This window comes from Paroedura picta, chromosome 1 (assembly GCF_049243985.1).
Source record: "Paroedura picta isolate Pp20150507F chromosome 1, Ppicta_v3.0, whole genome shotgun sequence".
Taxonomy (NCBI): domain Eukaryota; kingdom Metazoa; phylum Chordata; class Lepidosauria; order Squamata; family Gekkonidae; genus Paroedura; species Paroedura picta.
In genome coordinates, this window is record NC_135369.1 from 172,324,466 (window position 1) to 172,350,464 (window position 25,999).

The window sequence follows — 25,999 nt, forward strand, 5'->3', positions numbered from 1 at the left end:
CTACTTGCACCTAACCATAGGATTTTTCATGGCTTGTCTCTCTCTCTCTCTCTCTCTCTCTCTCTCTCCCTCTCCCCCCCTCTCTCTCTTCCCAAAAGTGGTTTTTACAAATGATTCTTACAAAGAACTTATGTATTTTTCCCCAGACTAAAATATGGCCACTGTACAACAACCAAAAAAGTAGTATAGGCAGCATAGTGTTTTGAACTTGCAGAAGACCTAACGTCAGGAAAGAGGTGTGTGTTTGTATGTGTGTGGGGGGTGGGGCACTAGGGAGTCAAGGGGGCAGCAGCCCCAAAAGGTTGGGAACCAAAAGTCTTAGGAATGTTTCCTCTCCCTTCTGAATGTTTATATACACAGATCCGTCAACTTCACATCTCTGATATGGTTTATGGTTAGCGCCACTCTAGTGCTGAGTCAGCACCACTCTAGCGCCAGGTTTGCGCCGGATTAATTGGTTATTTTGGAAGGAGGGAGTGGGTTGACATGACCACCTGATAAATTTAACAAATTTAAAAAAATATATTTGGGCAACTCTGATTGAGAAACCCTGCCATTGACTGAGACGAATGTGAAACCATTTAACACTAGTGTTTTGGTTGTGGAAGACAAAACTCTTTTAAAGCTTTTTGGTACACAGGGATTCAGTTTGAAGGAGTCTCTCTCCCCCCGACCCCACATATCCAGTCTCTTTGGTGAAGTACAGAAACGTTTATTCTCCTCATGTTTGTTGAGTTTCAGCAGAAAACCATTGGAACAAATAAATCTCTAAGAATATAGACTGAACCAATACACTCGTTATCTGGGAATGCCTCTTTGAGGTTTTGTTTGTTTGATTGTGTTCATGATAATCACAAAACCACATTTTGATCATCTTTTTACCATTTTTAATTCTTACATGCCAAGTTACCTTTTTCCCTTGATCCATGGCGGAGAAGAGAACCAGACTCCACATAAGCAAAAATGAGTGACTGAGCAACATGCTTCTCCATTTGTTCCTGTAAACGCATTTAATCTAGAAAACGACAGGGCTAAAACATTTGGGCGAGGGGAGGAGAAATCAGACAGGAAAGGGTTTGACACATTGTAGTTTGATAGGTCCAAGTAATTTATTTGTGTGGGAAACAGGTCTAGTGGACCGTAAAAGTGCAACTCCTCTGAACAATGTGCATAGAAGATACAGCGCCTCCACTCTCCCAAGCAAATACAAACACTAATGAACAGAAATACATGGCTTAGCTAAAAATAAACAAAAAGGAAACAGAAATCTATGCTTAATTTTCCAACACAAGCTGTTCAAACAGGCAGGCATAATGCTAGAATGAAGAATGTCTGTCAACAGAAATGGCCTTGTTTTGTATGGCAGTGGAATTTAGTAGCATGAGCGTCAACGATAAAACTGAAAGATTTTTAACCAAATAACCTTGGAGGGAGGGAAGGTGTTGTGGATCATCTGGGTAGAGGTAATCCAGAAGGGGCTGAGGACTCGTCAGAAGAGGAATGGGCCTGTGAAGAAGGTCCCGGCCCACAGCCAGTTACAGCCAGCCTGCTAGAGGGAGCTATTTCTGTGCTTCCAGCCAGTGATCCACAGCCTGGTGGCAGTACACTGGCTGTACAGCCCCGTGGTTCAGTATCAGAGAATATTTTGCCATCCACCTTGTCCCTCTGTTTCCGGAATTAGTGGAGCATAGACAATGGAGGATTCAGCATGAGATGTTGGAAAGATACTTGAGTTCGGGATTAATGGCTCACAGACACCTGGGTCCAGCCACGGAGGAAGGGTGCATGTGCACCTGGATGAAGCAATCAAACTTCAAGATGAGTGTTATAAATGGTGCAGAGAGAAGGGCTGAGTGTGGAAGCAGTGTATCACTTTTCTCCTGACATTGGCACCACTGACCCTGTACCTCACTCATGACTGTGGATCTTGAACGATGTTTTGACTTTGATTTCTGGACTGTGGTTGACCTGGGAACTAGACTCTGACCGTGCCACCCTGACTGTTTCCATGCCTCATCTTGCTCATGCTGCAGTGTGACTGAGCTGCCTTGGACCTAGTGTACTTATGACCACCTCGCCCACTTCCTTCCCTGTGAGGCGAGATTTTCCCTTCGTTTTTTCCTTCCATTCTGATTGAGCAGTCCTTTTTATCTACTTTCTTCCTTTCTGAAAAACAGTGGTTGTCCAACCTTGTCACAGTTGGATATTTTGTTGCTGGCTCAGCCAAGGAACTTGAAGGAAGGAACAAGGTTTTTGACATAAATTACTGAAATGCCACTCAAGAGGTCTTTAAAGTTCAAAAATAACAAAATATTTCATTCAGTGTTGAGGAGAAAGGTCAGCTGAAATCAGGGGTATAACAGTTTCTGAGGCACTGATTATAAGTCATATGTTTCAAGGAATTCAGAGTTTCTTAAGCTTTTCACCGTGACCTTGAATCCTTATGATGAGAAGCTTTTGTTTCAGTGTTTCCCAAACATTCCACTGTACTTTCTTTAAACCCCTTTGATTTTCAGAAGGCAAGGCTGCTCTGTTCAGCACCCTAATTCCTTCACTAAACACACCAGTTCTCTTGAGTTTTTTGCTGACTCTTTAGGATTTAAAAGGCAGTTTCTAAAAACACTACACCAGAGATTTTTCCATTCTCCAGAGCTATCTCCCTGTTTTAACTGGGTAGGGAAATTCTTCTCTACTACAAGAGTGGCCTGAGTGGGAGTATTCACCTAACTACCCACTCCTCCTGCCAACCTTCACAGTACTCCATCTGTGTTAAACTGCTCTTATTCAGAGCTAAGCACAAACCCTGTCGAGTACTAAACCTTTCACAGAATACAGAATACCTTTATTGGCATAACAATGATTTTAAAAAAGATAAAATGGTACAGTCAAAACAGCACAAGCAAGTGACATGCACAATCCTTCAACAACATACAAATGTTACAAGATGGCCATACCGCAATGCGCGGTCCACAGTGGGCTCCCAAAGGTCCGCTTTTAGCCGGTACAGGGTTCAGATATGAGCAATTCATCCTTTGTATTGTTAACAATACCTTGGCTACTTCTCGGATAATCTCCGGATCACTTTCACCTAGGATTTTATGCATTATGTCCTTCTCGTCTACATTAGTAGATTTCAATTGTCTCAAATATTTAACTAGTGATTTTTGCAAGTGGAGAAATCTAGGGCACTCCATCAATAGGTGATATAAAGTGTCAGGTACTCTACAGCCATGACCTTCCTCAGCCAGGGCTAGACTTATACTCTGTCAGTATTAAACACTTCTCAGGACTACACTGAGACTGCCCTCTCCTGAGCATTCATCTCTCAAGTCTTTCTCTGCTCAACTAATGCTAACCAATCAAATCATTTGGAGCAGCCTCTCACTCAAGACTCTGGTTCTGTGAAGAATTTACCCTTCACAGTGCATTACACAATCCATCACGGTGTTCTAGGACTGAATATGTCAGCCTACCAAAATAGGGGTGGGTATATATGGGGAGACACAGGTAAGAAATTTTAGGCTGATGAACCTCCCCTTGAAGAATGAAAAATGCACAATCTTTTGTATTCTTTAGCTGTGGCCTTACGAAAGGATAGAAGGTAAATGCCCTGACCTTGATGGCCAAGGGTAGGCTAATTTTGCAATATCCCCAAAGCTAAGCAAAGTTTACCCTGGTTAGTATTTGGATGGGAAACCACCAAGGAGGTCCCAGGTCATGAAGCAGAGGCAGGCAATGGCAAACCCACTGCTGAGTGTCTCTTGCCTTGAAAACCCTATGGCAGGGGTGGCCAAACTGACTCTCCAGAAGTCCATGGACTACAATTCCCTCCGGCCCCTGCTAGCATGGGAATTGTAGTTCATGGGTATCTGGAGAGCCACAGTTTGCCCCCCCCCTGCCTTATGGGGTGACCCTAAGTCAGCTGCAGCTTGATTCAACTGCTTAACTTTTAGAATCATAGAATCATAGAGTTGGAAGGGGCCACATAGGCCATCTAGTCCAACCCCCTGCTCAACGCAGGATCAGCCCTAAGCATCCTAAAGCATCCAAGAAAAGTTCGTATCCAACCTTTGCTTGAAGACTGCCAGTGAGGGGGAGCTCACCACCTCCTTAGGCAGCCTATTCCACTGCTGAACTACTCCGTGAAAATTTTTTTCCTGATATCTAGCCTATATCGTTGTACTTGTAGTTTAAACCCATTACTGCATGTCCTCTCCTCTGCAGCCAATGGGAACAGCATCCTGCCCTCCTCCAAGTGACAACCTTTCAAATACTTAAAGAGGGCTATCATGTCCCCTCTCAGCCTCCTTTTCTCCAGGCTGAACATTCCCAAGTCCCTCAACCTATCTTCATAGGGCTTGGTCCCTTGGCCCCAGATCATCTTCGTCGCTCTCCTCTGTACCCTTTGGCAGTATCCTTTCCAGATCTTGTCTAATTTATCCTTAATATTCGGATTGCCATAATAAACTGGAAGGATATCCACTGGAGTGCAAAAAGAGGAGACAAAGTTCTCTGTGGCGTAATTCTTCTGAGTTCTGTGCTCCATGCCCAAGCGTAGAACAGCAGCAATAAATATTTCATGTCACCCGAGATTAAACTACCCTGACACGCTCTTGTAAATTGAAGTGGCTGCTGTTGATGTTTAAGGTTGATTTTAAAACACGGTTTGGGCGGCATTGACATCCACGAGATAAATTTGCAACAGCCAGGGTGAGCGCTAGGCATTTAATGGTGGGAGAAAGTAGCTGTTCTTTTCATCTCGGAGAAATTTATGCTCTCTGTGGCTTCCAGCCATACAGAAGGCTGTGTACCACGGTGTCGTCTTTATTCTCTTCAGAGCCCACTGCCAGAATTATTCCCTGAATATAAAAAAAAAAATTGAATTAAAAGATAATAAATTGCAAGAGGGTTTGGGCAACAAACAGATAAAGCAGTCTTTCTTCTCCAAGACTTCAATTTTTGAGAATAGCTCAGGGCAGTGAGCAAAATTGGTTTATTAGTTTCACTTTGGTCACTGACTAACATCATTCCACATCCCAAAAATGCCACATTTAATTCTGCCTGATTTGGAATAATTGACCGATCAGGAGCAAAACCCATGAAGTGAGCTTTAAATTACATTGTACCCCTGAGGGAGGTGATTGGCTGAGAGGAGTACAAATGTAGGCAAGGCTGTGTTATACCTATCTCTGCATTGCATGTGGATTGTGGAAGGTCTTATGGCATTTTGATGTAGAACTTTGTAAGTGATATATAATTTGGGGTGTTGCTGCTATCGAGCTTAATGTTAAGAGTAAGTAAGCAACCTACACTGCAGATGGCATTCATTTGAGTGTGTTCAGCTTGTTCTTTGCAACTGCACATATTTATCTTCATTTTTTACACCGGTATTAGTTTCCAGTTGCAGTTGTCCGAATTACTAATTTAGATGTCATAATAATGCAGTTTCTTATGGGGGAAAACAGCTCCGTAGAACAGCTGTTTGTATGTGCTGTTGTTCTCCTTCCTAGTTGATACTCGGCTGGCAGTGTTACGGTTAGAAAGACGGAAGAGGGTAAAAACGCGAAAAACCCTGAAGAGAAATCCAAACAACAAAAAGCCGATGGAGATTTGGAAATGTAGACAGACTGTATACATGATACACAGGCACAATTCATTATTTGCACTATTCAGATTTAATGCCCAGTCATGGTGGTTTATTACACAGACAAAGAAGTCCTCAAGCTCCTGCACTCATATAAATCCTGAATATTGAAGCCTTCCTCATTCTTAATTCTAATTCAGGCCAGTTTGTCATGACATCTGATTTAGTTCTCATGACAAACTGGGATTTGTTGACAACTGGGATTTGCATGGCTCGTTACCATAACAACAAACCACGAGCCTCTTGCGGCAGCCATTTTATTGCTGCATCCAGCAGGACATGTTAAGAGTTCCAAATGTGGCCACAGGTTCAGAAAAGTTGGGGACCCCTGGGATCAAACTTATCTTACTTTAAAAGATGTCCCCTTATGATCTGGGGTATAGTAATTATGTGTCAGGTGGATATGGATAGAGACCTTAAAGGGAGACACCACACAGAGTTTTTGATGAAAATTAGGTCACAGCTTTATTGAAATGCATAGCAAGGAGTGTGGGCACAACATGGACGGATCCTGGCATCTTGTGGCCAGCTGGCCACGAGGAAGCCCCTAGCCAGCAGCTCCCACTGGAGCAATCAAGCTACTCCAACTTTGCTTGAAGGCCAGCTCTCTCCCACCTGCTGGCACCATGGTGGGCTGGCAGGTTGAAATGGGTGTCAGCTTCTGGTTCCCCCCTGCCACCCGGAAATGCAAGGCACCTGAGCAGCCCTCCTGGGGTCATCACTGTGTTCTGCCATTCACACAGCCTCATATGGACACCCCCATACTGGGGGAGACCAGCACTCAGGCCTCAGTCTTCTCCCCCACCCCCCAAAGGATCCATCCCCAAGCACAACAACCACCAGTTTTGACAGCGATACAAAAGAAAATGGAAGATGAAAAACAACTGCAATATCAAACTAGTCCCAGATAACGTGTTATAAAATGAAATAGCGATAGAATAAAATACCATTACAGTTCAGAATATAGGGAAGGAAGGTGGGAAGTTCCAAATTTGACCTGTGGAGGAAGAGGCATGTCACCAATAAATAGGACTTGTGGGTCTGAACCACAAGGGGCCCCACCCACCCTTGCCAGCAGGATTTGGGCTTGCAGCGCATGTGCTCTCAGGGTGCGCCAGCCACCCATCCCAACTCCTGCCTCTTCCACTGAAGCTGAAGCCACACTTCCTCCTCCTGGCCTCCTACCCCACTGATGCTGCAGTCTGCAGCCCTTGTTTCTTCAATGTTTTATGTAAACCGCCCAGAGCTGTAGGTAAGGGTGGTATAAAAATCTAAACAAGCAAATAAATAAATAAATTTGTGAGCAAATCTTCAAGAAAATCAACTTGACAAACATACACACACAGGTGTTTCAACCGAGGATATGTTTTTAATATTGGCTGCAATTTCTAGGAAGTTCTTAGCATTGCTGGATGAAAGTTACAAGCCGCTGCCAGTCAATTCTGAAGTACCAATGAGCAAGCAAGAGACAATCTGGAGCATAGGGAGGACCACCTAGTTTAGTGTAGTGTCTCAGAAATACCCAGTTCAAATGTTGGGTCACACATGAATTCATTAGATGACCTTAAAAAGGAAAAGTTATCCCCTGTGCAAGCACCAGGTCATGTCTGACCCTTGGGGTGACGCCCTCTAGCGTTTTCATGGCAGACTCAACACGGGGTGGTTTGCCAGTGCCTTCCCCAGTCATTACTGTTTACCCCCCCCCCAGCAAGCTGGGTATTCATTTTACCGACCTCGGAAGGATGGAAGGCTGAGTCAACCTTGAGTCGGCTGCTGGGCTCGAACTCCCAGCCTCATGGCCAGAGCTTTCAGACTGCATTTCTGCTGCCTTACCACTCTGTGCCACAAGAGGCTCTTAAATGACCTTAGGGCAGCACAAAAGTCTTAGTGTCATTCCCTATTCTTAATTCAGGGATAACTTTTAATCTCCTTTTTTAGGTTTGTTTTGAGGATTAATGGGAGAGTGTCTGAATGGCTTTGAACATAATGGTTTTTGCACTTATCTGGTGCTTTGTCCCATGTAAGCGCCAGTCATTCATTATTATTCTCAGTGTGCATTGCTGGAAAACTTGTTGAAGCTTGGGAGCGATTATTGTAAAGCCTTATTGAATCAGTGGAGGTCCCAGGAAAACAATGTTGCATAGGTGTTGGACATCTAACAGTCCGAGTGATGTTGTAGTAGAGACAATGATTAGAAAAGTAGCCCTCTGTGTTTGGGGTATAGGAGAAGCAGAATATCAGTCTGTTTTGACTGTGTCCTCAATGGTAGATACCCTAGAGCAGGGGTAGTCAACCTGTGGTCCTCCAGCAAATGCTGGCAAGGGCTCATGGGAATTGTAGTCCATGAACATCTGGAGGACCCCAGGTTGACTACCCCTGCCCTAGAGCAGTAATTCTCAACTTTCCTAATGCCATGACCCCCAACCATAAAATTATGCAAGTGTTCTTTCACAGGAATTAAACCGAAACTGACCAATGGCATGAAGATCCTTTGTTCATGATTGTAGATAAATTGTTTTTTTCTGGGGTTTCTCATTTCCGTTCTACCTCTTGTCCCACCATGCCGATCTCACTCTTTTCCGCTGCTCCAGACAGACGAACGCTCTATCTTGATCTACCCCGCAAGGCTGTTGTGTAGATGTGCCCCCCACCCGGCCAAGCTGCTTGCTCTGCCAGGACCCGTGAAAGGGTCATCCCGACCCCCAGGTTGAGAACCACTGCTCCAGAGGATATGCGGAAGACAATACCCTGCATCCTTTGTTGTGGAGCCACTGCGGTGGATCCGGTGCTTGTCCATCCATTCCCTTCAGCAAAGTTTGTTCATTTATTCATTACAATATTTATGCCTCACCTTTCCTTTGGTTGCTAGTTTGAAGAAATTCTCTTAAGCTGGAGGAAGATTCCTTAGGGTGAAGGAATGGCATTCAGAGGAGCATTGGACCCACCAAGTTGCGGTCGGCTTAGCAGCCCTCTTGGTGCTTTGCTCACTCTGGCACAGCCCTCAATAAATATAAACTAGTTCAGGGAAACATTTCAAGCCTGAAATGTAAAGATTCAGCTTTTGAATCTGGGCTAAATGACCATGAACACTGTTGAGCACCTGTCAGTCAAATGGAAAGAAATGTACGCTGAAAAACCTCTCATGGCTGGTAGGTTTTGCTTCTTTCTTCTTAGACAATTCCTATGCAAACCTTTAAACACCCAAGTGCCCGCCTCCCCCAAGTTTGAATTAACTTTATTTTCCAAAGATGCCTATGCTAGTAACTTTTTAAAAAAGGATGACCTAGGAATACTGTTGACCTTTAAAGTAAGAGAAATGGGGCAGCAGGCAAGCATGATTGCGCTGGAAGAATGCTCTGGATTAATGCTTAATTTTGCCATTGAGCTCTGGCATTAATTCATTAGGGTGGTTGGCATTGACCCTATTGTTCTTCAAGCATCGTCTTTCAGGTCAAAGCAAAAATAACCAGAAGATAAAAATCAATGCTGTTTCCCCCCCCCCCCTCTGTATTTGACTAAAAATACGAAGGTAGCAAGATCAATAAAAAGGTAATTATCTGTGGATGAATATCTGCAGTTAACAGCAAATTTGACGTTGACCTGGGAGTAAAACTGACGATGACTGTAGATGTTAAAACTACAAGCTTCAGTCCACTAAATAAAACAAAACAAAAAAAAATATGTTTGCTCACTCTGTGGTATGCATTTTAGATATTAGCTTGTTTTGTGCTGAGCTTGTTTTGCCATTTTTCTCAGAATAGCCCATAAGTTTTATTTCATATGTTTCTTTTCTTCCCCTGGATTATTTGAAGTTTGGGTTTTCTAAAAGTAGGCCCCTGCCTATCTGAAGGACCGCTTGTCTGCTTATGCTCCCCACAGGACCCTTTGCTCTGCAGGTACTATTCTGTTAGTGGTCCCTGGACCCAGAGAGATATGCCTGGCCTCCACCTGGGCCAGGCCTTTTCGGTCCTGGCCCCGACCTGGGGGAATGAGCTCCCGGGAGAGCTGAGGGCCCTGATGGAGCTGTCAGAGTTCCGCAGGGCCTGTAAAATGGAGCTCTTCCGCCAGGTCTTCAGTTGAAGCCGGGTCTGTTAAGATCAATGGGCCCCTCAGGCTACACCACTCCAGCTGACGAACGAACCCCTTCATGCATAGTTGTGGGGAGGATGGAGGAGTTTTCTATTCTACCGTTTTGTGATTGTGGTTTTATAGTTTCAGGGTTTTTATGAGGTACCACTATGTAATCTGTCTTGAGTCCAAGGAGGAAGGCAGACCATTAATTGAATAAATAAACAGATAGGTAGATACTCTTCTTGTCCTGTTAACTGCTGGAAGATTACAAGGGAGTTGAGATTATTAATTGCTGGAAGGTTATAAGCGAGTCTGCCATGTATGGAGAATATAAAAATGGGATTATATTGCTTTCTTCTGTGATGATTTTTCCCCTCAGGAAGATCTCCATAATAGACTTTTTGGTGTGAACACTTTTGAAAATACTAAAATCACAGGAAACCTTTGGAAACAATATCGTGACAATTTCAAGATGCCATTTGTTTGTCTATTTTACAGACTATTTTTAAAGCGAAGGGCCAGATAGCAAATTTGCCTATAAAACAGGTTAGTTTTTGCTTTGTCTTTAAATTCTGAGGAGCTGGAGGGTTTTTATTTTACAAGATGGGAACTCAGAATCATGCACTGAAATTGATGAACAGTAAAACCAGAATGGACAATGATTATATTATTTTACCATCACATAATAAGATGCACTGATATCTATTTGAAAGAAGATTAGACACATTCATAGAACCTAGGTCTATCACTAGCTATGAGTCAGGATAACTTAGTACTTTGACAGGTAAAAGCTTTGGTATGTCCATGACTTACATCTGGATTTCTTGGAAACCTCTAGTTGGGGACGGTTGAAAAAAGAAGGGGAAAGAGAAGGAGGAGGAGGAGGAGGAAGAGGTGGAGGAGAAGTTGGTTCTTATATGTTCTAAGCATGCTAGGACTACTTAATCCTTCATTTGGTCTTGTGGGATGAAAGGCAAGATGCAATTGCGACTTTTACTATATGGGTGGTCACCAACAAGGAACCATAAGGACATAGACTGAAGCTCCTCAAAAGAGATTAACAAAAGAGATGACCAGAGAGCCAACTTGGTGTAGTGGTTAGAAGTATGGATTTCTAATCTGGTGAGCTGGGTTTGATTCCCCGTTCCCCCACATGCATCCAGCTGGGTAACCTTGGGCTTGCCATAGCACTGATAAAACTGTTCTGACTGAGCAGTAATATCAGGGCTCTCTCAGCCTCACCCACCCCACAGGATGTCTGTTGTGTGAAGAGGAAGGGGAAGGAGAATGGAAGCCGCTTTGAGACTCCTTCAGGTAGAGAACAGCAGCATATAACAACCAACTCTTCTTCTTCAGTAATCTCAGGACTCACTTTGCCTCACCCACCTCACAGGATTGTCTATTGTGGGGAGAGGAAAAGGAAAGCCATTGTAAACTGCTTCAGGTAGAGAAAAGCAGCATATAAGAACCAATTCTTCTTCTTCTTCTTCTTCTTCTTCTTCTTCTTCTTCTTCTTCTTCTTCTTCTTCTTCTTCTTCTTCTTCTGTGCCAGCATGCCAAATGTATGTCTGTAATGCAGTCGAAATATGACAAGCTGTGGTATAAAGGCACGAAAGAGCCATAGAGTGCATTTCAGCTGAATTAGAGCAGTCTAACCGTGTAGCTGAGTTATGGGACATCTTGCCAGAGGCAGGAAAAGCTTAATAAATCAATCCACAGTGCAAGAATATTCTAATTTTAACTTATTTGTGGACATGGAAGAATTTCCGAGGGAACTTTTCCTGGCTACATTTTCAGGAAGATTAGGACATATGGGCTAATTTGTTTGAACAGGACATTGTCTATCTAGATTTACTGATCCCATGAGCAGTTCCTTTCATCTTGAGTCTAGGGTAGTGTCAGTATGACACATTGAAATCCCAGGCTTCTGTGTATAACTCATTCTCTTTAAAGGACTCTGGAAATGCCAGCCTAGGTAGGCCTTGGAAAGTTGCCCATAGAAAGCCTGAGGCAATGCCAGCAACTACAAAAATTAAAATAAAAAGGGGTGGGGGGCTGATCAAGATCATCAACGCTTCAGATTTTGAGAGAATTCCTTTATTTGCCCTGAGCTGAGCTTCCTTCTCTGGGCTATCTGCTTTTGCGCTCCAATCTGCTTTTTGCCCCCCTAAAAGCATTTGAGCTGGGGAATTATGGGGGCACCTAGGCCTGCCAAGCCCCCGGTGGAGGAACGCCTCCTCCCAGGTCCGATTGCACATCACTGCTCCAAGTGGCAGCAGAAGAAAAAAATTACCATAGAGTTTCCAGCATTTCCTAGAGCTGTCCTTTGACACTTCCAGTAATGGCATAGGAGATGAGGACTTCCGTTTCTAAAAACTTGCTCGTGTGCTATATGAATTTTACTTATTATAATAGGCAATAAAGTATGTTCAGTTTTCTCAGAATCCCATGTGAACCAGTGGTATTTGTTACACCCAATCCTCAAAGTGCTTCATTGACTCATCACCCGTCCCATCCCCCCGCCCCCCGCCCGTACTGCTAATAGATCTTGCACGGTTGCAGCAGCCACGGATGAGAGCAGTTTATCAAATAAACCTTCTAATAAAACTTTCAGAGAAGATGAATGTGAAGTGATAAAGTTAAACAACATTGGGGATTAATCTAGAAAAACAGTTCTGTGGGTTAAAATATTGGTAATGAGGAATGCCTATCAAAACATGCTAAAGTGCAAAGTGAATACTAATGCCTGGAAAGGCAACTTTGCCAATTATCAGAAAGTTTAATGGGATGTCCTCTGTTTAATATTAAGTTGCTTAAACCTGAGCACATTGTTCCCTTTAGATAAAATTTACAACTTGGTTCCCATTCAAACTTTTTAGCACCTTATTGTAGTCGGCATTTATGTTTTTGAGAGACCACAAAGAAACACACTGCAGAACAATGGAGTGCCTTGCGGGGGGGGGGGGGGGGACTCTTGCTGGCACTTTATAGCAACTCTTGCTGGTTTTGTATTCTCATTCATAAATAGGAAAAATATAAACTTGATTAAGGAAATAATAAGTAAAGAGTGACATTTGATTTCAACGTTTGTTAATAAAGTCAAATCTCTGTTAGCATAAGGAATGCAGGTCTTTGGCTTTAGACTGGCTGAATGCTTGATTTTCCTTGCATTTATGACCTGAAAGGCAGATTTTTTTTAAAGTGTGGAGAAAATATAATCTAAGGGACTGATCTTAAAGGAAGATAGGGGACAAAACTTTTGCAATAGAGTAAGTGTTGGGGATTTGCTGTGGGGAAGGAAGAGATTGTGATAAATGTATTGAACAAAATACTAAGGGCTAAATTTCATCCAGTTTGATTTAATGATGTGGCACAGTTTCCAGTACCTCTCATGTTGCCGTTGCATCTCTAAAATGTGTGTCATTTTGTAAAAAGATACAACCTTGTTAAAGGAAGTGCAGGAAGAGAACAGTAGCTTTAAACTTGAATTTATCATCAAACTTCATCTGTCATTCAAAGAGTTCTACAATTGTCCTTGGTTTCTACCATCCTGAATAATTTTCTGTCTTCTACAAATTTGGCCACTATCTAGAGTCTAGTCTGCACACAATAGATAATGCACTTTCAAGGCACTTTCGTAGTAGATTTTCCTGTTCCACACAGGAAAATCCAGCTGCCAAAGCACATTGAAAGTGCATTATCCTATGTGTGCAGACTAGGCCCTGGCCACCTCCCATTCCAGATGATTTATGAACAAATTCAGTAGCACCAGCCCAAGTACTGATTCTTGTGGGATACTGCTTTTTACCTCCCTCCATTGCAATAATTGTTTATTTATTCCTACTGTTTCCTTTTGTTTAGCCAATTTTTAATCCATAAAAGGATTAAAAGTTATTTCATGACTGCTAATGTTACTGAAAAGTAAAATGTCTGAGAGTTCCTTGTTGAAGATTTTTCTTTCTTTTTTAATCCTGATGCTGTGAGTGCACCATAGGGATATGTAAAATATTACTTTTTGTTTCAGAGAAAATGATGAAAATGTATTTTTTTTTAATAATGTAGGATTTATTTTGTATCTTACCTGTAGGTAACCTTGGGATCAAAATGAACGACACTTTGAAATGTATCAGAGATTTCAGCTAAATAACTAAAAGAAACTTGGGTTTTTAAATTTACAATAGTATCAGAATTCATAAGAATGGTAAAGAAAAGAGTTGAAATAAAAATATTTATTGAGAGAGGAAGCTGAGTTTTAGGAATTTTGAACACAAGGTTATACTTGCTGCATGTTAAAAATGGGACTCTACGTACAAGTCCTGTTTGCTTATGTAGGCCAGTAAGGTTATACAAAAGGAGCTCCATGAAGTATTAAGGTCACACTACCTTGAACTTCCTAATCATAAATACTTTACTGGAATTAAAGTGACTGGGACCAATTCCGCATGACTGCAACCATGTCGGGCTGCTGGCAGTGTGGTACTGCAGAGCTTTATGTTCCGCAGTTTTCTGTGTTCCCTTGGGGAACACATTTCAACACCGGATATGCTCCCCCGCTGAAATGTGTTCTCTCGGGAAATACAGCGGTGGCAGACAGGTTCCACCACACTGGAGGGTGTTGGGAAGGGTTATTTTACAGGATGGTTGGATTTCATGGAATTCAATATAAAAAATAAAGCTCCAGTCTGCCCCAAGGCACAGTGAAGCACTGCTAAGCTGACCAGGGCATTTTTTGCCCTCTCTGGGCCACTGTAGGGTGGGGAGGCGCTGGGCCTGCAGCTGGACAGGCCCCATTGGCCCCTGTTTTAAAAAAAAAGGAACCCAAATTCCACATTCCTGTTGGGCAGGACAAACAAGGGCCTGATCCGGAGCAGGCCTTGGAAGGGGCCAGCCATATGTCAGTGACATCTGGAAGTGCAAGATATGTGTTCCCTCTCAACCTTTTCCACCCGTGCGGAATTGACCTGGGAAAAGTAAACTTGGTTAGGATCAGAGAAGCTTTATTTTTCATACTTTAAAAAATATATATTTTAAAAATGTAATTTATAATTTTATATAATTTAAAAATCTTTGTATACAAATTTAAAAATCATCAGATGGCATTTAAAACGATGCTCTAAATAATTGAGCAACATTGTTACTGAAATGGAAAATAATTGCCTTGAAAACAAAATATAATTGACCAAAAACATTTTTTTAATCCTTCAAAAGTTGGCCTGCCTGTGATTGCTGGAAAACAAATGGTAAACAGGCCCAAACAAATATTTGTCATAAAATTTAATGTTTAATGTTAAATATAGCTATTTAAAATAATTAAACCCAGATTATTGCTCTGCTGTTGTAGTTCATTCCTAATGAAAAAGACATGTTATTTTCCCATTTTACTTTTGTGTATTACTTGAGTTGTGAGTAAAGCAAATTAATTATTGTAGTGAACTCTGGGCTTATCTTCTACGGAGTCCTCACCCAAAACACAGTGTCAGCACGTTTGCTGCGGTTCAAGACCCAGAGTATTGTTAGGAGGCTATTAGAAATATATCTCTCATTGAGAATTCACATGGTAGATTACTTCAGGCCTGATGTTTACAACCACTGAAGCTATTATTTAGTATCTTATGGGGCAATTTGAGGTATCTTCTTGGGAATCTAAGAGGCTTTTCTTTCCATCACTGATTCCTTCTTTCTTCTCAGTCTCTTGGATTACGGGCTTCTTGAAATGCAATTTTTGAAGGGAGCTAAAGAACAAAATTATTTTTCAGTTCCTCAAAGGCAAATAAAAGATCCAAATGGCCTTTTTTTATGAGGGAAGGTAGAGAGATGGACTAAACAACACCCCCTTTGCTTCTTGTTTTCTTGTCGACAGGCGAACTCTGAGATTCCCTCTGAGAAAAGGTGGAAGCTGCCTTTGGCCGAGATGTCACGGCACCACAGCCGGTTTGAAAGAGATTATCGCATAGGATGGGACCGCCGGGAATGGAACGCCAACGGGAACCATGTGAACAGCAGTAACTGTAACAGCACAGTCAACAGCAATAGCAACAATAGACCAGGGCTTCTCCCTGTGCCGATTGTGCCCTCACGGCTACATGCTCCAGCCACAGTTGCTTGTACCACTGTCAACAATGATGTGATAACTACCCTTGTGGCCAACTCTTCGGCAGCTTCAACAACCAAAGTAAGAAACAAAGTAAGATTTTGTGTCTTCTGTAAACTAAGGAAAGGCTCCAAAGGAGCAGTGCCACCTTCCTTTTTTAGATCATGTTCTTACTTGATTTTTTTTAGTTGGGATAAACCGCATAGATGCTGGCAGGGATTCTTTAATCTCACCACATCATGCTTCCAACAAGAATTACTTTAAAAAATCACGCTAAATAAGCTTGGTTGTGTACGTCTAAGTTTGTATGACAGATAACACCCATCTTGGTGCTTCTGGATCAAAAGCATCTTGAGAATGTCACAACTGCCACATCCGTGTTATTTTTGCATGCTTGGGAATAGGGGTATTTTTGTGTCGCAGAATGGCTTAAGCTGTAGGAATGATGGTCAGTGGATCCGATGAAGGTTTTGAATACTTTGAGAAACTGATACAACCGTTTGAGCTTGAGTTGCTAATACTGCCTCCCAACCATAACTAAGCTTCTTACCCATAAACTTTAACTAATTTCTGTCATTGTCAGAGCCAGTTTGGTGTAGTGGTTAGGAGTGCGGACTTCTAATCTGGCATGCCGGGTTTGATTCTGCACTCCCCCACATGCAACCAGCTGGGTGACCTTGGGCTCGCCACGGCACTGATAAAACTGTTCTGACCGAGCAGTGATATCAGGGCTCTCTCAGCCTCACCCACCCCACAGGGTGTCTGTTGTGGGGAGAGGAAAGGGAAGGCGACTGTAAGCCGCTTTGAGCCTCCTTCGGGTAGGGAAAAGCGGCATATAAGAACCAACTCTTCTTCTTCTTCTTCTTCTTCTTCTTCTTCATTTCTCAGTCTTTCAAGTGTCTTCAACTGCTATCTCTTCTTCTTTTTTTCTGTATTGAATGGTACTGCCACATCCAGTTCTGATGTTGTCACATTTACACTATCTCAGTCGTTGGGCTCCCCTCCTTTCGTTTGCCCTTTCATTCAGTATAAATGATAATTGTTGCCATCGTCCATCCATTATGGTATGTCTTTCCCTCACCCTCCATGTTGACTACAGTCTGTCTGGTCTAGGAATAGTCTGGGGGAGGGGGAGATTCTAAGGAATTTTATCTTTCATTTTTCCAGTGGAAAAATTGTAACCTTTGGAGAGCACTGCAGAATAATTCTCTTTTGGTATACATGAAATGCTTATAAAGACAAGGTTATGGTGATTAAAAGTGCCATCAAGTTGTGGTAAAATTGTAGGGATCCTATGGGATTTTCTAGCCAAGAAATGAGCAGAGGTGATTTGTCAATGCCCAGTAGGATAATGACCCTACACTTTCTTGTTGGTTTCCCATCCAAGTACTAACCAGGACCGACCTTGCTTAGCTTCCGAGATTTAACAAGAACAAGCTAGCATGAGCCATCTTGGTCAGGGCAAGATAAGGTTGTATTCACTCACAATGTATAGTATGCAGATTTTTATGTAAGATAACCTATACTACAGCATTCCATAATGATAGTTCCTGTGGCCTAGATCCTACCACTTTTCAGCTTGAGAGCCAGCATGGTGCAGTGATTAAGAGTGGTGAATTCTAAGCCAGTCAAGTCTTTATTATTACGGTACTAGACCAGTAGTCAAATTACAAGGTACATAAAAACATCTGGCATTAACAAGATAGACGAATCATTGATAACTTATATATCATAAAAGATAAAAACATTCCAGCTATAAGAATCATTCTGGTTTTAAAACTCACAAGCATTATCTCAAGCAATTGAGACTATCTCTACCTAAGTTGCTCCGAATCCACCCAGCTCTTCCTTGTTTTGATTGCTCTCCAAGCAAATCTGGCCACAACAGAAGTTATTTCTGTGCTTTTGTCGGACAACATGTCTGCAAATTCTAAGCTGGCGAGCCAAGTTTGATTCCCCACTCCTCCACATGCAACCAGCTGGGTGACCTTGGGCTAGTCACAGCCCTGATAATTCTGTTCTCACAGAGCAGTCTTGTCAGAGCTCTCTCAGTCCCACCTACCTCATAGAGTATCTGTTGTGGGGAGAAGAAGGGAAGGTGATTGTAAGCTGCTTTGAGACTCCACTGGGCAGTGAAAAGTGGGATATAAAAACCAACTGCTCTTGATCTCTTTAGATCAGGGATCCCCAATGTGATGCTCTATGGTGCCTGGCACAACCTTTCCTGGTGCCCAACAATTTTTTTTAGAAAGCAGGCAGAGCCAAGCGGGGCTTTTGCTTAGCAGGGTTTCTGACTGACTCCCGGAGATCTAATGAGCTATGCAGGTTTTTAAAAAAATCCTTCAGCAACAGCTGCAACCCCAGCCCCTGGATCGCCGCAGCATGCCTGAAGGTAAGCTGTGTGTATGCAAGAAAATACTTTTACACAATATGTTCGTTTTAAATGGCATGCTATAAAGAGAGCATCTGCCTGAAATTCGGGAGAGTTACTATTAGAGTGTGCATAATCTCAGTCCCTGGCATACTGTGGCCGGCTTTTCCTGCCGTAGCAGCTGTTTTGTGGTTGGCTCTTATTTCTGCACTCACCATCCTGTATCAGAATTCCAAAGGTGGTCTGAGGCTCAAAGAAGACTGGGGACCCCTGTTGTAGATCCTCCTTCACTGTAGCTATTGTCTTATGTCACTTTGGTCCCCGCGGGATTCCCCTTTTTGCCAGTGGGGAAGCTGATGATTCAGTCCTGAGTCTCCCGCAGGCATATGCAATATATTTTAAACATATATTTAATGTGACTGATGTTGTCTACAGTCAATATGCCATAATGTGTGGTGTGATGATCTGCTATTGATTAGTTCTGTGTTTTCAGTGTGATAAAATGTAACTTGAGATGCGAATATGCGGCTAGCCATATGATGACTGCACAAGATTGTTTCTGTCCAAATAACAATTTTTTTCCTGTTTTCAAGTTTTTTCCCCCCATACCTCTAAGATACATGTGCTAAGATAACATAAGGTGCAGCAGTTTGCAGATTTCTCTTTCCTTGAGATACTGGGTATATTTGCAATCTTCCTTGTAGAAAACAGAGAGGTTCATACTTTTAAATCAATAAATATGCCAAATTGTACAATTTTATGTGTTAAGGTATTCGTGATGCTATTTATATTGTTAAAACTTGATAAGAAAATAAATAGTGCATAGGTTTCCAGTTATCTCATAATTGGAGGGAAAAGTGGAATTTTTTTCCATGACTTCAAAATTCCAAGAAAAACCCGCAGAGTTTCTGGCCAGTAGCTCCTCAAAAGATCTAGCTACTCATCACATTTACAGACGACAGCAATTCCGGAGAGGCACTGAGCCTTGCCCAGTACTTAGCCACTGGATCAATAATTATGACCTTTCAGCAATTAATCAGGGTACTTAGTCACAAAGGAATTCTGCCATGTCAGCACTCTGCCATAGAAAGAAACTATGCCCACATCACTACTGCCCATTAAAAGGTTCTTGGCTTACAATGAGCTAGGTGACTTGCCTGCCAAAGTCCCAGTTCCCATAAGGTGTGTGCTTTATTCACCTTGTGGTGGGACAACTTGAGAAAAGGGATCTTGTTTCAACTTCTACCTCCAGTAATGGATGCATCCCGGTGGGGATGGGGAGGATATAGGGTGTAACTCATATGGATGTATCCTAGTCTTAGCCACTCTGTTAAGCAAAGCTTGATGCTTTCCTGTAGCCCAAGGAGCCTTCCTCCATCTTCAGTGGCTTGAGTCAGGGGTATTCAATCTGTGGTCCTCCAGATGTCCATGGACTACAATTCCCATGAGCCCCTGCCAGCATTTGCTGGCAGGGGCTCATGGGAATTGTAGTCCATGGACATCTGGAGGGCCACAGGTTGACTACCCCTGGCTTAAGTGAATCCTGCAGCAGAAATTACACTGAAATGAAACCGTGGCTCAAGGTGAGTTAATGGCTGATAAAAGATTTGAACCCCTGTCGTGGTTTTTGACCACTGCATTACACTGATTGTTGGACTGGGTGAGCCACCGGTTTGATCTAACATGTCTTCTCTCGTGTTCTTATCCTGCAAGAATGTTGTATCCCATATATGAGATAACATGGAAGAAGTGTGTGTATTACTTCTATTTAAGTAGTCAGTTGCATAGTATAGTCATCCATATAGTCACAGAGCTCATCTCTTTCATTCCTAGAGGCATTCTTAGAGCTGGAAGATGCTCAATCAACCCTTTTCAGCATGCACATAGTTGACAGAGATATGTTCTTGAAGGGAGGGCAATTGTTCAGCTCCTTGCCCATAATTCTAGAAGCTTGCATGGATAGTCTAGGGTTGTGCGCTTCGGCTCGGTTCAGCCAGCTCCGCAATCACCGAGGCCCGAAGCAGCACGTAGGAGGACAGAGCCTCTTCTGCATGATTGATAAGCTGATGAAAACTCACTAAATACATGGTTGTTTTTCTGATATCTGCACAGAAGAGTTAATTTACTCCGCAAAACTGATTTTGCTCTGCATGATGAACTGCCTCTTTGGTGCTTTAAGCGTCTTTTAAGCGTTTTTTTCTGAAAGATGCTTTTCACCGATTCCTTTCTCTCCTGCCTGTCTGAGATGATCTGTTAGCCATGCAGAGAAGCTCTTTCGTTATGCAGATTAGTGACTGCATTAGAGAACAAAGCGGAGTTGGCAAAACTACAGGGGGCAGGGCTATGAATTGTTTCATGCAGAATTGCAAAGTAGTTTTCAACAGACTATATTCAATGCAGAACAACAATTGTAATATAATAATGCAGTCTAAACTGGTTGTTTTTTAAACTGTTTTAATTGGCTCCATGCAGAATACCTGTAGGTCCGTGGTGCAGAGAGTTGGAGCCAGCTGGCGGCTGCACACAGGCGCAGAGCTCTGTGCTTACATGCAGCTGCCAGCTGGTGCATCACCGCCCCTCCTCTCTGCACTGTGGTCCTGGCTACTGTGGCCGTTGGTGACCGCCGAGGCGGCCGAACTGAGCCAAAGCGCACCACCCTAATTTATATACATACAGAGACCATAGATACAACCCATCTTTCACTCTCTGATGACATACCATCTTCAGACCGTGAAACTTGGGACTTAAATTTCACATCCTACAAACTTCTATTGTTTCTTCCCCCTCCCCCAAGTTTTATTTTTATAATTCAGTTTTGTCATCCTCAGTGAAGTGCACCACCTGGCACCCTTGCATTCTTCCCGCAATCCCACCTTCCAGCAAAAAAAAATAAAAACTCCGCCCCCCCCCCTGTGGGGTGGAACCTTTCTGCCCCAGCTGCAACCCCCCGCAGGGACACAGGAAGCAGCAGATCTGGTCCACTGCCAAAATGTGTCCCCCATGGGGTCACAAGAAGTGGTGGAGCATGCTGCTCCATCACAACACACCGGTGTGGAATCGCCCTAAGGGACATTAAAATAGAAAGACATTTGCTACCAGGTTTTTTTTTCTTTTGAGTATAAAGGATTTCTGATTTCCTTAACTTTCTGTAAATCAAAACTTTAAAAATTAGTGTGTGGCTCTTTATTGTCCCTTTTCTAGTTTATAAAAACGGCTAGGCAAGCATGCTGGATAATAAAAAGGAAATTAAACAATTTTATAAGTGTTTGTGGCAACAGAAAGGCTCTCCAAATGCACCTCCTAACGTTCTTTAATAACTGTATGAGCCAGACAAAACAGATGCAGAAAGAGGAAAGGGAGACAATAAAGTTATTTAAAGAAAGCCAAGGGCAAGTTTGCAATTTTACAGCATTTCCATACCGCATTGGTTTAACCACCCACGGTAATGTAGTCCTGTCAATAGTGCAGGGGGGGAAATACATTTTTGGCTAAGGTCTATGCCATGGACATCTTTTTAAAAAATGACTGCCGCATTTTGAAATTATTTCCATTTGTTAACAGCCAAGCTGAAATAGTAATTCACCAAAGTACGACATTATGTAGTCGCTGTTTGGATATGTTTAGGCTGGAGGATTAAGAGACAAGTTCTGAATCCGGCACAGTGGTTTCATTTGTCTTGACCTTTTGCTCCAGGATATTTTGTGCTTCGTCCATCTGTTGGCTATTGTTGATCTAACTTTGCTCCAGATGTTTGAGTCCATTTGAGGTTTAGCTGTGATAGTAAACTGCCCTTGTTTGGAAAGAGAAAGAAAGAAAGGATTTATAAAACTGCGATTCTTCAAAAATGAAATCGTCCTGTGAAAGAAACTGGTTGGGGGTGATAGATGTGCCTTTTCAAGAGGATATTGCCTTTGCTGTACTCTCCTTAACCTTCTTTTCTAATTTTAATTCTCAAGTCATTATGCTAACACCTGTTCCCTGCTATTCCCACATAAAATTTTGTATAGCTTCTTCATTTGCTGATCACATTGCAGCATTCAAAACTGTACTGCTGAAAGAGGAACTCTGAGAAATGTTTTAGAAATCTGAATATATTATTTTTAAAAGCTAGATTTTTGGACTATCCCAGATTGGTATGAAATTCTTGACAAATATCCGGATCTACAGTTTTGCTGTTCCTTTCTGAGAAGGAAAACTTTCTTGATTTAATTCAGCACACCTGAGATTCGAATTTGGTCTCATTTTGTTTTTAGGGGTAATTTCATGTCTTTTCATGAAGTCTAAGCAATTTCTGTTTCTTTATTCCATTTCCTGTTTTTGTATCTTTCTACTTTTGCCAGGAAAATAATGTTTTTGTGGAGTTCCGTGGGGATGGAAAGAAGAAAAATAGCTGTTGACCATAGGGGTGGCCACCCAACTGGAAATGGGGGCGGGGACAAACATTGGGGGTGTCCTATCAGCATACTGTCACTTCTGGGGAAAACCATAGAGTTTCTGGCAATTCCTAGAGTGGCATGATGTCCCTTCTTGCATTCAGCCAAAATGGACATTACACCAGAGGCGATTTTCAAATTTTTCTTCCACCAGTCAGTGGAAAAGGGGTGGTTACTGGAAGTTGTCGTAGCAACCTGTCAACCTTCACTCTTAACAGTTACCACCCGAATCAGAAGAGGCTACCACTAGAAAAAACTATTCTCCCCATGCTTCACATTTTCCCATCTTAAAAGGAAGAGTCAGAATAACCACATCCTAGATAATTACATCCCACATAGTCTTCTGATCCCATGGAAAGTACCTGAATTCCACCCACTTCAAAGCAGAAGCCAGTACCTACAGCCTGCCATGCAACTTTCCTACTCCTGAAAGGGTGAAGCAAAATCTCGAGGTAGTTTACAGAGGAGTGCCATTTGTGGGCTCCTCTATACTCCCTGGAGAAGAGCCTAATGCTGGGAGCGATTGAGGGCAAAAGAAGAAGGGGACGACAGAGAATGATGTGGCTGGATGGAGTCACTGAAGCGGTTGGTGCAAGCTTAAATGGACTCCGGGGAATGGTAGAGGACAGGAAGGCCTGGAGGATCATTGTCCATGGGGTCGCGATAGGTCGGACACGACTTCGCACCTAACAACAACAACTATACTCCAAGCTAATCCATTCGCTTTTCTTGACCTTGGAAGATCAGATTATCTCAAAGTTGAACTTGCACATGCAGTTTTCCCAGGAAATTGTCATGTGTTTTTCTGGAGGGTCTTGATTCACAAAAGTGGGGTGAGATATAGATATTTTAAACAGACAATAAATAAGGTAAAAGACTTTGATTCAAGGATAATGAATTGGCAGATCTTACAAAGTGATAGATGCCAGGCTGTACATGCATTCATCACTCTATACCAACTATGTTGGAATAATTTATCAGGCTCACAACACCTTGTCTGAGGAAGTGTGCTGCACACACGAAAACTAGTTGGCCTTAAAGGTGCCATTGGACTCAAGCTTTGTTGTGATACGTAAGACCAACATGGCTACCCACTTGAATCTACATTCATGATTCTGTGAAGGCTCAAGGGGGTGGCAAGTTACAGTCGATGAGCAATAGAGTTGTGAGTATCCTGAATAGTGCAGGGGGTTGGACTAGATGACCCAGGAGGACCCTTCCAACTCTATTATGCTATGATTCTGTGAGTTTTCATATGTTAAATCCTCCACATGTGCAACATTTTCAGACGTCATATTTTTATATTTTTATTTATTTATTACATTTATATACTGCCCTTAGGACAAAACAGAAATCCAAGAGGCAGAAGATATTTTTAAAAGGCTAACGCCAAGCAACATTATTAATTCAGATTTTTGACAGTTATTCTCCATCCAGAAAACTGGAATTTATGGAAGATAGCCTATCAGTGGCTACTAGTCATGGCAACTGAGGGGAACCTCCACATTCGGAAGCATGAAATCTCTCAATCCCAGAGGTAACATCACAGGCAGATCTTGGCCTCTATGCCTTGTTATTGGCTCTCCAGAGGAACTGGTTGGCCACTGTGTGAGACAGGATGCTGGACTAGGTGGAAAACTGGGCTGATCCAGCAGGGCTCTTCTTATGTTCCTATGAATTATCCTCCCAATAGACACAAACCAGCTAATTCTGCAAATTCTGTGTGTCTGTACATGCTAGGAGATGTAAGTAGCGTTTTAGCTGTTTATGTCATAGTAGATGACACTGGTTTATTTATTTTTTTCCAAGCCGTGCAAAGCTGCTTAAAACACATGTTAAAAATGAAATTAACGAAAGCATTTGTAAATGTGTGCCTGTGTTTGATAAATTAAATTTCCCCCTGCAGCTCGGGGTAGCTTTGTTCAGATGATTAACTCTAGAAAGAACTGACGTCCCAATTAATCTATACAGTCAGCCAATACAAATGCTTGTTTTATTGACTTGCAACGTGTTTATCATCCCTTGAAAGAACTAAGAGGTCTGGCCAGACTCTAGTCCCAGCCCCATTTGAAGATGAAAGCCTCGGAGTTTCAAGCCCTAATTTACATCATGAAACACTTAGAAGATCACACGTGCAACATATTTTGGTATACAAAGGGGTGTTTCCAGTCCTTGGCACTTGGATCAAAACGCATTTTCACTTCAGAAGGGAAAAGAGTCTGGAGTACCCCGTAAGTCAGTCAAAGTGAGTGTTAGCCAGGAGCTATTTACTTTGAGTCCTTTACAATCGTTTCCATTTTCTTCCCGGCATGTATCTTCAATTTCCCTTTAAAGTTTACTTTAATCTATCTGTTGATTCAAATAAAACAAGAAATCCTTTACATATAAAAGGTACTGCTGTCATCTGTGTTTTTCTGATTCCAGAGAAGCCAGAAATCTTTCCCCCCCTGCTTATGAAATGGGAATTGCATTTGTTAAAAAGGTTTAGGTTTTTCTTCATCCCAGAGTTCCAGTTTTGCAACCTACACATGCACACAGCTGCTAACGGTGCTTTCTGATCATTTTTAAGCATCTAGGTTTGTTCCAGCTTTATGAACTAAAGAACTGGGGCCCACCAAATAAAGGAGAGGGTTTCCTTCCCTCATAACACATCTGATCTGTAACTGGGATAAGCCGTTTTTCGGGTGAATTGTGTAAACTGTATGTGAAGACATCTTTATATTGGATCAGACCATCGTCCTTTCTCTCCTTGTCCATCAAGGTCAGCATTATCTACTCAGATGGGCCATGGCTCTCCAGAGTTGCAAGTGTAGATCTTTCGCATCACCTCCCACCCAATACTTTTAACTGGGGAGTCCAAGAATTTTTTTATATTTTTATTTATTTATAATTGGGTTTGTATGACCGCCGCTCCCAAACCGGCTCGCAGTGGTTTACAACTTTTTAATATACAATGCATAAAATAAAATAACCCCCCCACACACCATTAAACCCATTAGAAACAATCTAAAACTCAACCCAAGCAATGGCAAAGTACAATTTAATTTATATCCCACACAAGCCCCATGGGTGGACCAAATGGAGTTTGGGATGTTGTCATTGGGAACTTGGTGATGGAGTTTGGGATGTTGTCATTGGGGACTTGTCGAGTCAGGCCAATCTAATACTGGCCCAGACCCTAAGGGGAGAGGGGAACCCTATCTTAATCCCCGGGATTCCTACCCAGCCTCAGACAAATGCCTGGTGGAAGAGCTCCATTTTGAAGGCCCTGCAGAACTCAGAGAGCTCCGACAGGGCCCACAGCTATTCACCAAAATGGCCGTGGCCTTTGTTGAGGCCAGGCGTGCTTCCTGGGGTCCTGGGATCATCAACAGATTCCTACCTGCAGA

At 42.5% G+C, this 25,999-nt stretch overlaps 1 protein-coding gene across 5 annotated transcripts in view; it reads left to right on the top strand.

The window, feature by feature from the left end:
* The window catches only part of KLHL29 (kelch like family member 29), a 562,720-nt gene that overhangs the window by 163,162 nt on the left and 373,559 nt on the right, over nt 1-25,999 (top strand). For 4 of the 5 annotated variants that reach the window (XM_077311762.1, XM_077311771.1, XM_077311715.1 and 1 more), the window contains one exon: nt 15,576-15,899. In XM_077311762.1, the coding sequence (XP_077167877.1) occupies nt 15,627-15,899 (273 nt within the window). In that variant the 5' untranslated portion in view covers nt 15,576-15,626. The remainder of the gene's footprint in view (nt 1-15,575; nt 15,900-25,999) is intronic. The other variant, XM_077311743.1, reaches the window with a different exon arrangement.